Raw genomic sequence first — 15,709 nt, forward strand, 5'->3', positions numbered from 1 at the left:
ATATACAGATAGATACATATTTTTATATGTACATATTACTTTTTTGGTTTTTGTCCTTTAATCTTTAGCATAGTACATGGCATGTAAGAAGCTCTTTACCAGTGCTTATTGATTGAACTTGGTTAAAGTGGAGAGAAGGTTCTCTGAATGGCAAAATGCCTACCCTAATACCCATGACCAACCTAAGGAAGTAGTTGACTACAAAATAAAATAGGTTGGAAGCAGTGTAGAGCGTAGAAAAGGTGTGTTCATAGCAGATGTTTAATTATAAAATCTCAGCAATCTGGAGCATTTATATGCTAACAGCTTAAGTACGTTTAAGCCCCTGAGGGGATTCTGTTATCATGGCCCAGAGGAATAAGTGATCATTGATAACTCTGAGTCTTCAAGAAAATTTTAGATTCTGTTTAGCATATTCTAAGAAGGTAGGGGAAACATGCTATAGGTTTTAGTGAGATTTCTATAGAACACAGTTAAAAGAATTTTAATTCTGATGGTAAAAACTGATGTTTCAGTTGTCTGGAAAACTCACTTATCTAGACTACCTCTCCTTGAGTTGTTTTTTTTTTTAATAACTGCTCAAACTGCTTTTTCTCCTGTAGATAATATGAGGTACCTGCCTAGTTCTAATTGTGTCATTTACCAATATTAGTGCTACTTCTGAATTTACTTTGGGTAATCAGTGATGTTCTTTAATCAGCTGTGCCCATATAAAGTTTTATTGTTTTAGAAGGTCCAGACCTCAAATCTGAAATTCCATCTTCCAAGTAGCTCTAGAACTGGTCTATAATTTAGAGTATTACAGGCTTGCTGGGGGAACTTAGATTTGGTCAAGCAGCCAGTGTAGGTCAAAAGCAGGATTTGAGCCCAGGTCTTCTTGACTCAAAGGCTAGTCTTCTTTACACTGTGCTTTTTTAAAACCTTCAAAAACTTGCTCCGACCTATCTTTCCAGACTTATTGTATATTGTTCCTCCTCCTATACTCTGTAGTCCAGCTCTATTCCTCAGTGTTTGTTATTTCCTCCAAAAGATAGTGAGTCTTGGGGCAACTAGGTGGCGCAGTGGATAGAGCTCCAGCCTTGGAGTTAGGAGGACCTGCGTTCAAATCCAGCCTCAGACATTTGACACTTACTAGCTCTTACCAAAAAGACAAAAAAAAATAGTGAGTCTTAATTATTACTTGTTAGAAATTTTGGTAAAAAGTTTTGTTGGAGAGGAAATTAATGACTAGAATTAAGGAATGGTAATTAACTTAAGTCATATTCCTCTGGGCTATGCCTATCTTAAGTATAAATCCCAAGTAATTTCAGAGTTAAATACATTTTACAGAACTGTGTTTATAAAGAGCATTTATTTAATAGAGATCAAATAGTACAGCTGTAATTTTGCTTTCATCACATTCTTCCATTGTATATCTCTAGCACAGAACTGGATTTTTTTGTTTGTTATAAGATTTCAAGCAATTTAAGAATAATTGTTGCTTCATTGAGTGGTATAAATATTAAAGCATTACATAATCGTTTGTTTTTCTAGTCACAAGACTAGGTAAAATTTCTAGAATGAAAGAAAGTATTCATGCACAGTTAGTGATTCAGAGCTATTCTGACATTGATATTGTGTTTGAAAGGCACAAATGTTAGTTTCTGCCCAGTGTCTGAAAATGCTAGATTCTTGTGATGTTGCTTTAAAATACAAAAGTTTGTTGTCTTCATCAAGTCTAGTATGTATTCACGTGTGAACTGAGAAGCATAGTGTTGAGACAATTTGCATAGTGGAAGGAGAATAATATTAAGAACCGAAAGACCTAGGTTGAAGTCCTGCTTCTTGCCTACTTAACTCACCCAGTTCATTGTCCATCTAGCTGTGACCTGGGGCAAATTTCCTTAACTGTAAAATTAGAACGTTGGTCTTAATCCGTGGTTCTCAAACTTTTTGGTTTTAGGACCCCTTTATGCTCTTAAAAATTGAGGACATTCTCCAAAGAGCTCTTGTTATATGGGTTATATCTATCCATACTTAACATATTAGGATCTGAAATATCTTAGTATTATTATGAAAATAGTTTTGACCTTATGGAATCCTGAAAGGGTACACAAGGAACCTCTGAGAACTACTAGTCTAGATCAAAGGCTCTCAACCTAGTCTCTGAAATTGTGGGGGGCAAGAGAGAGGTGTGTGTACATGTGCAAATGTATACACATACAAACATCCATATATTTTCCTTTGTAATCTTATGTATTTAATTTTATGTATTGAAAATCTTATTCTGATAAAAGGTCCATGACACAACAAAAGCTAAGTACTACCCCAGTTCTAGATAATCTCTAAAATTCCTTCAGCTCTAACGCTGTATTATTCTTTATATTTTATTACTTAAATTTTTTTCCACATTTGTTACATACGGGTCAGAGAATCATTTACTCTTCGGGGATAAAAAATCAATGAAGAAAGCCATAGGTGGCATTTAGACAATGTTGTCATGCAAAAATTTACCCATATTCATAATAGAAATGTTTTGTATATAACTGACTTCTGAAATAAGGGTAGCTAATCCACTGAATGACAGTCAGAATCCAGAAAGATTCTCTCTACAGCCCAAATTATTAAGCTCAGTCTTAGAAGGATGTCATATACTTGGGTTCAAAGTACAAGTTGGAACAGGCCTGTAGTTTGAGAAAGATCTAAAGATTTTAGTAGACGACACACAATCTCAAAATGAGTCAGGAGGATAATATGGTATCTAAGAAATCGAATGCAATCTAAGTCATATGTCTTAAGACTATGGAAGAGGTAGTTCTGTTGTATTCTGCCCTGTTCCAACTAAATTTGTATTGTCTTGTTCAGTTCTGGAAACCAGTTTAGAAAGGACATTGATAGGAAAACGGGTTTCCAGAGAAGTTCAAACAGGGTAGTGAAGGACCTTGAGATCATACCATATGAGGATTAGTTCAAAGACAGGAATTTTTAGTCTGGAGAAGAGAAGCTTTAGGGGACCATGATAGCTGTCCTCAAATATCTGAAGGGCTGTTGTATGAAAGATCGATTGCACTTGTTCTTCTTGGCCCCAGAGATCAGAACTCTGTAGGTAGAAAGTGTGGTATGGTTAACATAAGCAAAGTCTTCCCAATAATTAGAACGATCCAAAAGTGGATTAAGTTACTTCATTCGGGTAATGTGAGGGGGTTCTCACTCAGTAAAGAGCTTGTAGCCAAGACTAGATAACCACTTGTCACATGTGATGGGATCCTTTTTCAGTTGTAGATTAGTCTAGTGGTGTCAAATCAAAACAGAAAGATCCTTCAGGCCATATGTTGTCTTAGAAAACTACATATTAACATTATCTGTGTTCTGTTTTATTTTTATTTATTCTATTAAATATTTTCCAGTTACATTTTATTATGGTTCAAGCTGCACTCAGGAGTGTTGTGGGTGCAACCTGTGGGCTGTGTGTTTGACCATCTCTTAAGATTCTGTGACTATCTCATGCTCTTTGTTCCAAAACTGTAGCCTCTCCTCATCTCTATACCACCAATATCTACCTGCTAAATTCCACCATGGAAGGAAACCCCATTACTTCCTGCGGCAGCTCATTCTACTTTTGGTTAGTTCCAATTATTAGGAAGTCTTTCTTTATATTGAGCCCAAATCAGTGTCCCCTAGTAATAGTTCACAAACATACCCCATCCTTCTAGTCCAGATGAAAAAAAGGTATGACCTTTCTCCTTCAGATCTTAAATAATACATTGTATTGCCCACCTTGTATATTATATTTTACAGTAATTACTTGCATATGGGACATTTCTCTACTAATTTCCAGAGACTATTTGAATTTTGTTTCTTCCAGTGCCTTCCACTGTGCTCTTCACATACACTTGATATGAATATGGCAAGTTAAACTGAATTGGATTTTTGTTATTATGTACCTATCTCCCATTTATCTCATCCTACTTACCTTTCTATCAGTGTTATCTAAAAGCTCAATATAGATAGTGTAGATTTCTGAGTGGTTTTAGCAGTTGCCAAGACAGAACCTGTAAGCCTATTTTCATCTTTGAGCAAATCCCTTTGCTTTATTTCCTTCATTGTCAAAATGGTATTAGCAATGCCAGGCTTCATTATGAAGCTATGAAAAAGAAATGACATATAATTTGACTATTTGTGAATACAAAGAAAGTTGACACCATCACCTCCCCTGCTATTCCATTGCAGTGTTTAATAGGTTTTTCAGAAACATTCCTTATGTTACATTCATACTCCGCATATTAAGATGTAAGCTAACTTTGCAGTCAAGTTTAAAAAAAGATTGCATGTTTCTTTTATCTTCTTAAAACATATATTAAAAAAATGAAATATGATTCTTATATACCCAAATAGTAGTCTTGTATATACCTTGAGCAATACATGATTCATAGGATCATCTAGCTTTTAAGTTAGCAATTTCTTGACCATCCATAGTATTAGTTGTCATCTTAATATCCGTGTTTAGTAAATGCAAAATAATTTTAATATTGCCCAAAGTGTCATATATTTGGGAAGGTAAATCTTCAAAGAATGCAATAATAACTAGCATTTACACAGTACTTTAAGTTTTTACAAAGGATTTTACAAATACCATTTTATTTTAACCTCATAACAACCCTGGGAGGTAGGTGCTATTATTAGCCATGTTTTACAAATGAAGAAACTGAGACAGACAAGTTAAGTTATTTGCCCAGGGACCCCCAGCTAGTAGATGTCTGAGATTGGATTTGAACTCAGGTCTTCGTTACTCCAGGTCCAGTGCTGTATCCACTGTGCCGTCTAACTGCCACTTCATAATGCCATGATGCATTATGAAACCAAAAAAAAGTGCCATTGACTTTGTCCCTTTAATCAAAATAATCTAGAGAGAAGGACTATTTTGCTTCTCATGATACTTTTGCAATGATTTTTTAGTTCATCTTCTTGTTGATAAGATTGCTTTTGTTTTATTTTACTGCTTTTAGGTAATGAGTATGGTGTCAGGATTTGCACCCCTGATTTCTGCAGGTATCTTTTCTGCCACTTTGTCTTCTGCACTGGCATCTCTTGTGAGTGCTCCCAAAATCTTTCAGGTAAATACACAATCAGGTTATTCAAGTTATTGCTATAAGAGATTAGTTTGAACTAATTTATAGAAAGAATGCTAATACAGGGAATAATAATAATAATAATTCGTATTATACTTCTTACAATGCTGCCCACTATCAAGGCATATGTTCTCAATTACTTTTCCATATTAGTAGAAAATAGAGTAATGGGAAAATGATGTATTGGCAATGATCTGTGCATCCTTGCTCATTGCTTCCTTGTGATCAGTGGTGAGTATATATGAAATAGTTGACGAGACTTAGGGGTAGTCTGGTTGTACAACAGAGGGAAAGCAAATTGGTCTTTTATTTACCTGGTATTTCAGTCAACTTAACTAACCAGATGTAAACATGATTTAGAGTACTACCTTGTTTAAAACATGTTGTTAACCAAGCAGCTATTAATTGTTGAATAAGGATTGTTTTTAACCAGCACTGTTTCCTAATAGCATTAAGAACAATAAGTATAGTATAATAAGGAAATTAATTTTGCTTAAAATTGTGCCAGTTAATTTTTTAAGAAAATGTAATCATTCAGTTACCTAAGATTTTTAATTTTAAGATTTTTATTTGCATTTGTTTAATGTATTTGTTTTTAATATGTAGTTGTATGTGTATATATGTGTGTGTATGTATATTTGTATATACATATACATGTGAGCATATATATCTATGTACCTATACACATACTCTCTCTATATATATATATTTGTACATATATAATTTTTTAGAGGAAAACTTACTTTTATTATGTGCTTAAAGTATTCTTGAAGGACAGAACTTTTGACCTTATTTGATAGCCTTATAGCCTATCTTTTAAGAAAATATTACAACCTGAATTCTTAAAATAAATGATAGATCTGTGACAATCAATTTTTATTAACTCTTTAATTAGAAATAGTATGCGGGGGGCAGCTAGGTGGTGCAGTGGATAGAGCACCGGCCCTGAAGTCAGAAGGACCTGAGTTCAAATCTGGCCTCAGACCAAACACTTGACACTTACTATCTGTGTGGCCCTGGGCAAGTCACTTAACCCCAATTGCCTAACCCCCCCCCCCCAAAAAAAATTAAAAATAAAAAAACAAAACTGCTTTTTAAATATTATATTTAGCCAATTTGACCTTTAACACATTGCTGTTATAAACTATTTCCATCTGCAATTAGCCAGTTCTGGTGGTAGTATGTATACATTGGTGACAATAGTAAAAATAATGACTGTTTCTGGTAGAAAGGACATAGGAGCTACCTACAACTCTTGCAGCTGGGAGTACAGTTTTCTTTCTGAAAGAACATTTTAACATTTGACTAGATCATTTAGTCACCCTCAACATATTTTAAGCACTCCTCTTTTTCACTTTTGAGTATAAAGAATTGTTTATACCTAGACATATAGTCTGAGCAAATCTTGGGCTTTTCACCATTAAAAGTATAAGGTGAGAGGGGAAAAATATATTAATAAAGTAGATTAATCAGAGCAGCCTTTTTTTATTTGGGGAAATACCCTTGGCACAACTTATCTTTTATTTTAATGTTTACCTTTCTTTATCAGGCATTGTGTAAGGACAATATCTACCCAGCTTTCCAGATGTTTGCTAAAGGTTATGGGAAGAACAATGAACCACTTCGTGGCTATATCCTGACATTCTTAATTGCTCTTGGGTTCATCTTAATTGGTTAGTTATTTAAATAGACATAAATATGGGTTTGGGGGTTTTACATTTTAACTCATAATTATTCTGTTTCTGACCTTGGATTTAAACAAGGATCTCTGTTTACTATAACTAGCTTCAACTTAATCAAGTCCCCTTTGCTTCCAGAAGGGACTGTCAGGAAGAAGTACTGAAAACATATTTAGGTGGAGGATTCACCAAAATAACTAATATCCTAATTCTGGAAATTTAAAATCCTTAATTCAGCTCCACAACCTTGAGTTAATAGGAAATGCTAATTCCTCCCTGTTATCTACCATGGAACCTCTGTAACCTCATTTATTATAAGAGGATAAAACAAAATTAATACAAAGGGATAATGGAGTCTCTATCATACAGTAACCTTGCATCTGAAACTGTAAATAACTTACCTCTTACCTTTGTTGTTTTTTGCAGCTGAATTGAATGTTATTGCTCCAATAATCTCCAACTTCTTCCTTGCCTCATATGCACTGATTAATTTTTCAGTGTTCCATGCCTCACTTGCTAAATCTCCAGGTAGTAATTTTCTATTTTAACTTTTAAAATGTGTTAATGTAGAACTTGGTCATCAAAATATTGTTTGGCGATTTTAGAACAGACACTTAATTTGCCAACCATATTTATGTATTCATATCTCTACATAATTTTTATGTAGCTCTGTAACATATACTAATAGAAAAAATAAAATTCAGAACTTTGGACTCTAACAGTTGAGAATGATACAAACCAGTTCTAGGCAATTAGCAAAAGGACTATTATGGACTAGAAAGAGGATTAATATATGTAATAGAAGCTTTTGTAATTTTTTAAAGTAAGAGAACCATAGTAATTAGAGCTCGAAGCCACCTTAGAGATCTTCTAAATCAATCCCCCTCAATCTGCAGATGAGGAAACAGGTATAGAGAACTTAAGACTTGCTCAGAATTACACAGGTAGCTTATTGAGGATTTGACTCCAGGGTGTCTATCTCCCAATCCAGTGTCCTTTCCACTGTATCAAAATTTAATAGTTGGTATAGTTTTAAAATTAGCCTATTTTAATTTTTACTTTTAAAAAATTACTTAAAATATTGTGTTCAGCTCCATATCTTTGTCACCTTTTAAGCCTAAATAGCTACAAATAACATGTTTATATAGTACATATGTATATATAACTATGTTATAAAACAGATACTAGTTTTATAGAGTTGAATTATAAATTGGTGATATTTTCCAAATTAAATTAAATTTCCAAATTAACGATTCTGTATATAAATAGCCTACCATTTCGTTAACATGGATGTTGAAGTTATTTGGTTATCTATTTTTATATTTTGCTTTGGAATATATATTTTTTATGTTGATTAGGTTACTTATGTGTCATACATGGCTATTTCCATCGTTTAAAACAAAGTAACAAAATCAATAATGTGCACAACAGGTTTGGAAATATAGACGGTGCTCTATGATATGCTTCTCATGTTGTAATAAATGTTTTTTGAATTGTCAAATCTTCTTTGTTTCAACATTTTTCCAAGTGAGGGAGGTAAATGTACTTGTTGCTCCATACTTTCCAATGAGTTTACTTGCTTACTAATACATTTATAAATCTTGACTCCAGAGGTGCTGCAATAAATAGTGCACTGGTCCTGGAGTGAAGAAAACCTGAGTTCAAATCTAGCCTCAGAAACTTATTGCTCTTTGGACAAATTGCTTAACTTCTGTTTGCCTCAATTTTCTTAACAGTAAAATGGTGATAATAATAATATCTACTTCTCAGAGTTATGAGGATCAAATGAGATATTTGTTCAAAGTGCTTAGCATGATATCTGACACATAGTAGGTGCTATGTAAATGCTTATTCCCTCCCCATCCAATCCAAAGTGATGAAACATATGACCATCCTTTAAATAGAAAAGAGGTGAATTATAGGTATTAAATGTGACATATGCTGTTAAATATGCTTTGGCTTTTTTGTTTGGAGGGCAGGGTGAGTCATTGGAAAGTGAAAGCGGTGTAAGAGCACAAATAATTTTTTTTAAAGTAAGCATTACGAAGTGGGAGCTCATTTAAATATGCAGTAACATGACCTTAATTTTTTTTTTGATAGGTTGGCGTCCTGCTTTCAAGTATTATAACATGTGGATTTCACTTATTGGGGCAATTCTCTGTTGCATAGTGATGTTTGTCATTAATTGGTGGGCTGCGTTGTTAACATATGTCATAGTTCTTGGATTGTACATTTATGTTACCTACAAAAAACCAGGTCAGTAAGTTATGTGATACATACTTTTATGCTAAAATATTGTTATAAGTATTGTTATTTTATGCTTAAGATCGTCATTTTCACGTATTTGCTTTGCATTCAAAGAGAAGTTACTCATTTACAACTATCTTGGTAAGAAAACTTTTAAATTCAGTTATTGATGCTGTAATTTTATTTATTTACTCAAAATTACATTTAAGCTAATCTTATTTCTAGAAGATAATTTAATATAATCTGATAATATTTTAACTTATCTTACCAAAATCAGTTATTAAAATTTCTTTTTAAGGTTTAAAACTGCAAATCATTTAATAGCTGCAGCCATAAGTAAACTGGCTGTGATTCAATTGAATAGGCATTTATTGAGTGCCTACTTTGTGCCCTTTACTATACTAGATATTGTTGCATTCCTAATGGAAGCCACAGCCTCTTTGTACTGAGTAATTGAGGACACAAAAACATACACTAAGAAACAATTGCAAGATCATATTAAAAACATTATCAAGTAGTTTAAATTTTATAATTAAATTCTAAAGGCACATGACTTAGAAATCCTTAGAAAGGGATGTAAATATTGATTGAGAAAAGTTAATCTTGAGCCTGATCTCAAAAACAATGATATATATCTATTGGTGAAGAAACAGCAGATTGGCATTTCAAATAAGAACATCAATGGGAACAAAGATAGAGAGGGGCTAACCTGGTTAGAGTGGAGGGACTGAAATGGGTAAGAAAGGATAGGTTTGAAGGGATTCATTGATAGAGAGTTTTTGATACTCTGTTTGCTCATAGCTAGTGCAGGTGTTTCAAAAGAAGAATGAGTGTTAATGAATATTCACATTTTAAAATTTATTTGGTAGCATCTAAGGCAGGAGTCCTATAGCAAGAGAATTGGCCTGGATTCCAGTCCTAACTGATTCACACTGGTTTTGTGGCCCTGGGCAAGTCAGTTACCCTCTCAGTAATACATGCAGCTATCTAAGACTATAAGCTAGAAGATGTTGGCCTGCCTTGGAAGAAGGGGTTTTCTCACTCATTTGGTTTGGATTCACAGATCTAGTCCCAATCCCTGTTAGACAGATTGTTTTGACAGTTACGTAAAGAAAGGAATAGATGGGGAGGAGAAACTAGAGGCAGAAGTAGAACTGAGAGTCTGTTCTAGTAACCCAATGTAAAATAGAGATCTAGATTAGTATATTGATTCTAAAATATGAGACTATGCATTTATAAGCAGTTTTCTAAGGTCTGCTTTCTTTGCATGTTAATCTTTAAAATATTCATCAGTTATACAGTTTAGATTGCCAAACCATAATTATTTTCACAGAACTCTCTTTAAAATCACATTATCAAAACAGTAGAAAGGAGCGAACATCTAGAACATTTGTTAATATGCTATGAAGTCCAAATTGCCAGTGCCACCATTATATCTTTAAAACAATGTCTGATAGTCTTCATTTATGTAAGTGAAAATACTTTTTTTGAGTTGCCTTCACCACACACTTACAACTGTATGGATGTACATATACACATATACACATATAAATACATGCATGCATACACATAGCACATACAGGTACCTATACACATATGCACATGAACATGTATGTCTGTGGTTTCATAGGTGTGACTCTTCTTCCCTTGGTACTGATACCCCGTGCCTTGGTAGGCAGTCTTCATGCATTTGCTGAGACACACCCTTCCTTCTCCCTCAAAAAATATAGTCTGTGGTGGCCAGACATCTGGTTGTGAACCTCAGAAAGCTTACCTTGGATGGTAGGCCACCAGCAGACACAGTCTTTCACTAGATCCATACTTGAATGCTTTCTAGTGTGGTAAGACTAGAGAGCTTAAACTTTGTGGGCATAATTTAAGCTTCAGTAGACTAGGGTTACCTCCATGCCACAATGAGGCATCCAAGTAGGATTTTTAGTGAAAGATTTAAACAAATAGCAATTAAAATTTGAAAAAGCTTCCCCCCCAAGTTACATTGGTAACAATTAGCAATGTTATGTCTTCCTACAGATGTGAATTGGGGGTCTTCCACACAAGCCCTGACGTATCTGAGTGCATTGCAGCACTCAATTCGTCTTTCTGGTGTAGAAGACCATGTGAAGAACTTCAGGTAAACTACAAGATGTTATATAGAGACTTGTTCTAACCCCCAGCAGCTCTTTGCTATTACTATAATGAAAGTGGTTGATTTTTTTTTTTAATAAATATCCTTTGGCCATCATCTTTTCTTGTGCACAGCAGTATAGTTTTCTCATCACTTTGGTCAAAAGTCTTAGGGCTAGAGTCAACTAATCTAGCAATAATTACAAATTAAAACAGAAGTTAACCTAATTTTCTTGTTACTTCTCTCTTTATGAAATATTGGTAATTATTAGCCACTTCATAAGCATATATTATAAGGGTCACCATCTCTCTTGTTTGAAGACTTCCTGAAGATAGGAACTTGAAAATAATTGGTGAACAGTCCTTTCATTATAACTTTGAATAATTACTACCCACTACTAAGTTTATAATGCCTGTATTACTACATTTATTTGTGATTGTTTCTTATTTTAAGTGTGAGCAAAACTTTTCTTTGGACAGCTAGGAAGCACAGTCGATAGAGTGCCAGGCCTGGAGTCAGGAGCCTCATCTTCCTGAGTTCAGATCTGGCCTTAGACATGTACTAGCTGTGTGACCCTGAGCAAGTCACTTAACCTCAGTTTCCTTATCTGTAAAATGAACTAGAGAAGGAAATGGCAAACCACTCCAGTATCTTTGCCAAGAAAACCCAAAATGGGGTTAAAAAGAATTGGGTACAACTGGATAAAACTTTTCTTGTGTAATTGCTTTTATTACAGCAATGTAACTGTGATTTAAGGAATATATAGGCAGGGATAAGTATTAGTTGCCTTAACATTCAAATTTAGAGCCACAGGATTAGAAGGGAGCATTTACTTTATTTGCTTTTTGTTGATTAATAATCCTTATTAAGTACATTTCATTTTGGTAGGAGTTTATTATAGCCTGTTTACTGCTGTCACTGATTTTAAGTCTGTTCATATCTTTATAAAGCACTGTTTGCTTCTTCTAATAATTTAGATTTAATTACTGAAGCATTATGAAGAAATAATGCTATAAATATAATACTGATGTCTACATTAGTCTCATATTAGGCTTGTGACTATTTCTTTTTTAAAAGTCAGATCACAGAATAGTTATTTTTTAGTTATGCAACCCCAGATTTCTACTTAAGTCATGGTTGAGATCTTAAAATCTTGTTCGATTATAGTTAATTGATTTTAAAATGTCAGGTGAATTAAGTCTCTTAAAAAAAAAACTTATGATTGTATACTTTATATTTTTCATCCTTTTCTTCAGATGTCTTCTAAAAACTTCTACATTTCCATGTTTCATTCCTTTATTTCTTTCCTTCACTACCAACTTTCTTTCATTTACTATTAAATGCTGCTTATTTTCAGTATTAAAATCTGTTCTTTTACACTTAAACAAATAATAGAATTGCACATGCCTTTCTTGAAAGATTCCTATTGATTTGGGAATAGGTGTCATGATATGAGAAACATCTGTTTTAAAAATTATTTTAAATAATTTTTAATCCTTTTAAAAATATTTTTGACCTATACTTTAAAACTAGTTACAAAAATAGCCTATTGATATCGTGGATTTTTTAAAAATAATTTTAAGGTTATGCTGCAAGGTCTATATAGATTTGACCATTTCTTTTATACTTTCTTTAGTGCCACTGTGGTTCAGTACCACAAATATCAATGATCAATTATAATGATCCTGAAATACTTACGATTGATCCCAATGACAGAGAATTCTGAAGTGTGTTCTTAATGTTAAACTAGGTTCAGATGGAGTGCAGTCAGATGAGGAAATGAATAGATGCCCATAGACATCAAGTGACTTGGCCAAGGTCATATAGGTAGTAAGTGGCAAATCAGAATTCAAATCCAGGTTTTCTTCAAAATTCTTCGAAATAACTTCTTTTTCCACTAAATTTGAAAATTGGCAATCCATTATTTTGGTATAGCTGTGAATTAGAAGACCTGGTTTCTAGTTGCTCTTTGGCAGTAGGAATTGGCTTTTTGTTTCTTTTTTGCTTTGGACTTTAAAAGCCAGTTAGTGCAACACCATCAATATAATAGTAAGAGTGTTTAATTTTTTGTTTGTGATTTGAATTGAATATACCAAGCATTATGCTACATGTCAGCAAAGATATCAAAATTAAATAAGACAAAATAAGGCAGAGTTTGTGATGGAGTAAAAGGATATGTGCATACACACATAATTTTAATATAAAATAAATACATTAAAGAAGTATAAATAAAGTCTTTTGGGGATGGCAGTTGACCAGGAATATCGCAGAAGGTATATTCAGCTGGATGTTGAAGAATGTAAGTTTCTTGGAAAGCGGGGACCCTGGGAACTGAAAGTTGTATCTTCCAGTGTAGGCCACAGTGCAAACAATAGTCACTTAATAAGAGGAAATTATTGTAGCCTGAGGATGTGAGAAAGGAAAATTCCGTATCCTTTATAACTAATGATAGTGTCTCATGCTAAAAAAGAAAGTAAAAGTACTCCTGATGAAGAATTTTTAAATGAATACTAATACATTTCTATGTTTCTGTTGTAACTTTACCTCTACAAACTTGAATTTGATTATGAAACATGTGAGGAGAATGAAGTTGCTCCATAGTGTTTACATCTATTTCTGAGAGTACATAAGCAACGGTGTTAGATTGAGGGGTTCATTTACCAGAAAAAGTTGGTGTTTTTTTAGAGCCGAGTAGGAATGAGGCAGCAATATTACCACAGTTGCCGGAAAATGCTGTTGTATTAAGGGTTGGCAACTGATATAGGACGCTATCAGGTAATTAAGAAAAGTGAAATTTTTTTGAGATAAAGAAATAGACTAAAAAAATACACAAAATGGTTAAAATACAGATAATGACATTAAGTCCACTCATTTTTTGTGCTCTCAAATTGCTCTGAGCTGTTAGGAGACTGGAGAGAAGAAAAGGGTTTAGAAAATCAATTAGGAAAGAATAAAAAGAATGCCTTTTTGCAGTGGGGTTCCAGTATAAGTTAAATAACTTGAATATAAGTACTCATTCACCACAGTTGTATGACTTCCTCCTTACAAATTCAGTAGAACATGAGGAAGCAAATGGTGGTAGTGATTCTGGGGTGTGATTTTCCAAGAGATGAGTAATAATAAAACAAAGGAATAAGAGATTCAGTGATTGAGGAAAACAAAATGGAAATGAATTGGTTAACTATTGGGTCCAGATTAGGAAGAGAGGAAAGTCAACAAGTCAAATAAATAAGCACTTAATACTCACTATGTTCTAGGTGCTATGCTAAGTGCTGGGAATAAGTAAAACTAAAAACAGTCCCTGCCCTGAGGGAACTTATTTTCTAGTGAGGAGAGAAAATACATAAAAGGAAGTGGAAAGGGGGGTGAGTGGGACATAGATAGTGGAGAAAGAAATCCAGAGAGTCAGGAGTGGAGCCTGTCCTGGTTTGAATATGGCTGACCTGAACGCTTTCCTTAAAATGGACGTTTCAGAGGGACCTGACCAATGGAGTCAAAAATGCAGAGAAATCTTCAGGATGAAGGTTGAGCAGAGGTAACTTTGAGGTAATTGCCTAAGAAAGTGAAGTCAGAGTAGGAGACAGGATGACAGGAGACTGGTACACGTATAGTAATATATTTACACAGTAAACCACCACAGTCTGTGTCAGGGTAGGGACTGGACCTAGGATTTCATTGCTTTAGGGAATGTCAAACTCAATAGAAACAGATCCCTCCTGGCCATATATTGACTTAGAAAACCACAAATTACCATTATGTTGCATTTTTATTTATTTTGTTAAACATTTCCCAATTACAGTTTAATCCACAGTTTAATGCCACCATGAGTTTGATACCTCTGGGTTAGAGCGCTGAGGTTAGGTATCTTGCCCAAGGTCATACAGCCAGGATGTGGCCAAGGCAAGACTTGAAGCTAGATCTTTTTGTCTACAAGTCAGTTTTCTGTCCACTGTACCATGCCTGCCTGTCACAGTCTTTATTGGATATAACACTTTAATAGAGTAAACTTCAAAAGAGGGGAGAGGTTGGTGAGTGATAGAGGCAAAAACAGGCCAAAGTGCATGGGGGGCGGCAATTAAGATATTAGAGTTGAGGAGTAGAGTATGAGAGAACAGGATATAAGGGTTCAGAATAATAATTCAGAATAACCCCAGATAGATGATAATTAAGTGATACAGGAAGTATTTAAAATAGGGAGATTACAGGTGGTTGGACGTTTGCTAGCTACATAGGTAGTAGTGGGGAGGTAAATGAATCATAACAGTCTCAGTCTGAATGGGATGTTGTTGTGAAACAAAATCCAGGGCCACTGGGTCTTGTTCACCCAGTGCTGCAGCCTGGTCCTGCTGGGAAGGAATCCCTACTGTACCACACTGGACAAATGGTTATCTAGCATCTACTTGAAAATCTGTTGATGGGGAGTCTGCCACCCCTCAGACAGCCCATTCCATTTAAGAAAAGCTTTAATTATTAGGAAGTTTTTTCTGGCATAAACTTTGCCTCTGTGCAACTTCCCATTAGTCCTGGTTCTGCACTGAGGGACTAGATCT

General features: G+C 34.3%; 1 protein-coding gene across 1 annotated transcript in view; it reads left to right on the forward strand.

The window, feature by feature from the left end:
- SLC12A2 (solute carrier family 12 member 2) overlaps positions 1–15,709 on the forward strand; it is a 122,708-nt gene that overhangs the window by 73,639 nt on the left and 33,360 nt on the right. The window contains exons 11-15 of the mRNA XM_027874885.1: positions 4,986–5,093; positions 6,658–6,781; positions 7,214–7,315; positions 8,888–9,043; positions 11,066–11,165. Of these exons, the coding sequence (XP_027730686.1) occupies positions 4,986–5,093; positions 6,658–6,781; positions 7,214–7,315; positions 8,888–9,043; positions 11,066–11,165 (590 nt within the window). The remainder of the gene's footprint in view (positions 1–4,985; positions 5,094–6,657; positions 6,782–7,213; positions 7,316–8,887; positions 9,044–11,065; positions 11,166–15,709) is intronic.

Source organism: Vombatus ursinus, unplaced genomic scaffold (assembly GCF_900497805.2).
Source record: "Vombatus ursinus unplaced genomic scaffold, bare-nosed wombat genome assembly UNPS02014807.1, whole genome shotgun sequence".
Classification (NCBI taxonomy): domain Eukaryota; kingdom Metazoa; phylum Chordata; class Mammalia; order Diprotodontia; family Vombatidae; genus Vombatus; species Vombatus ursinus.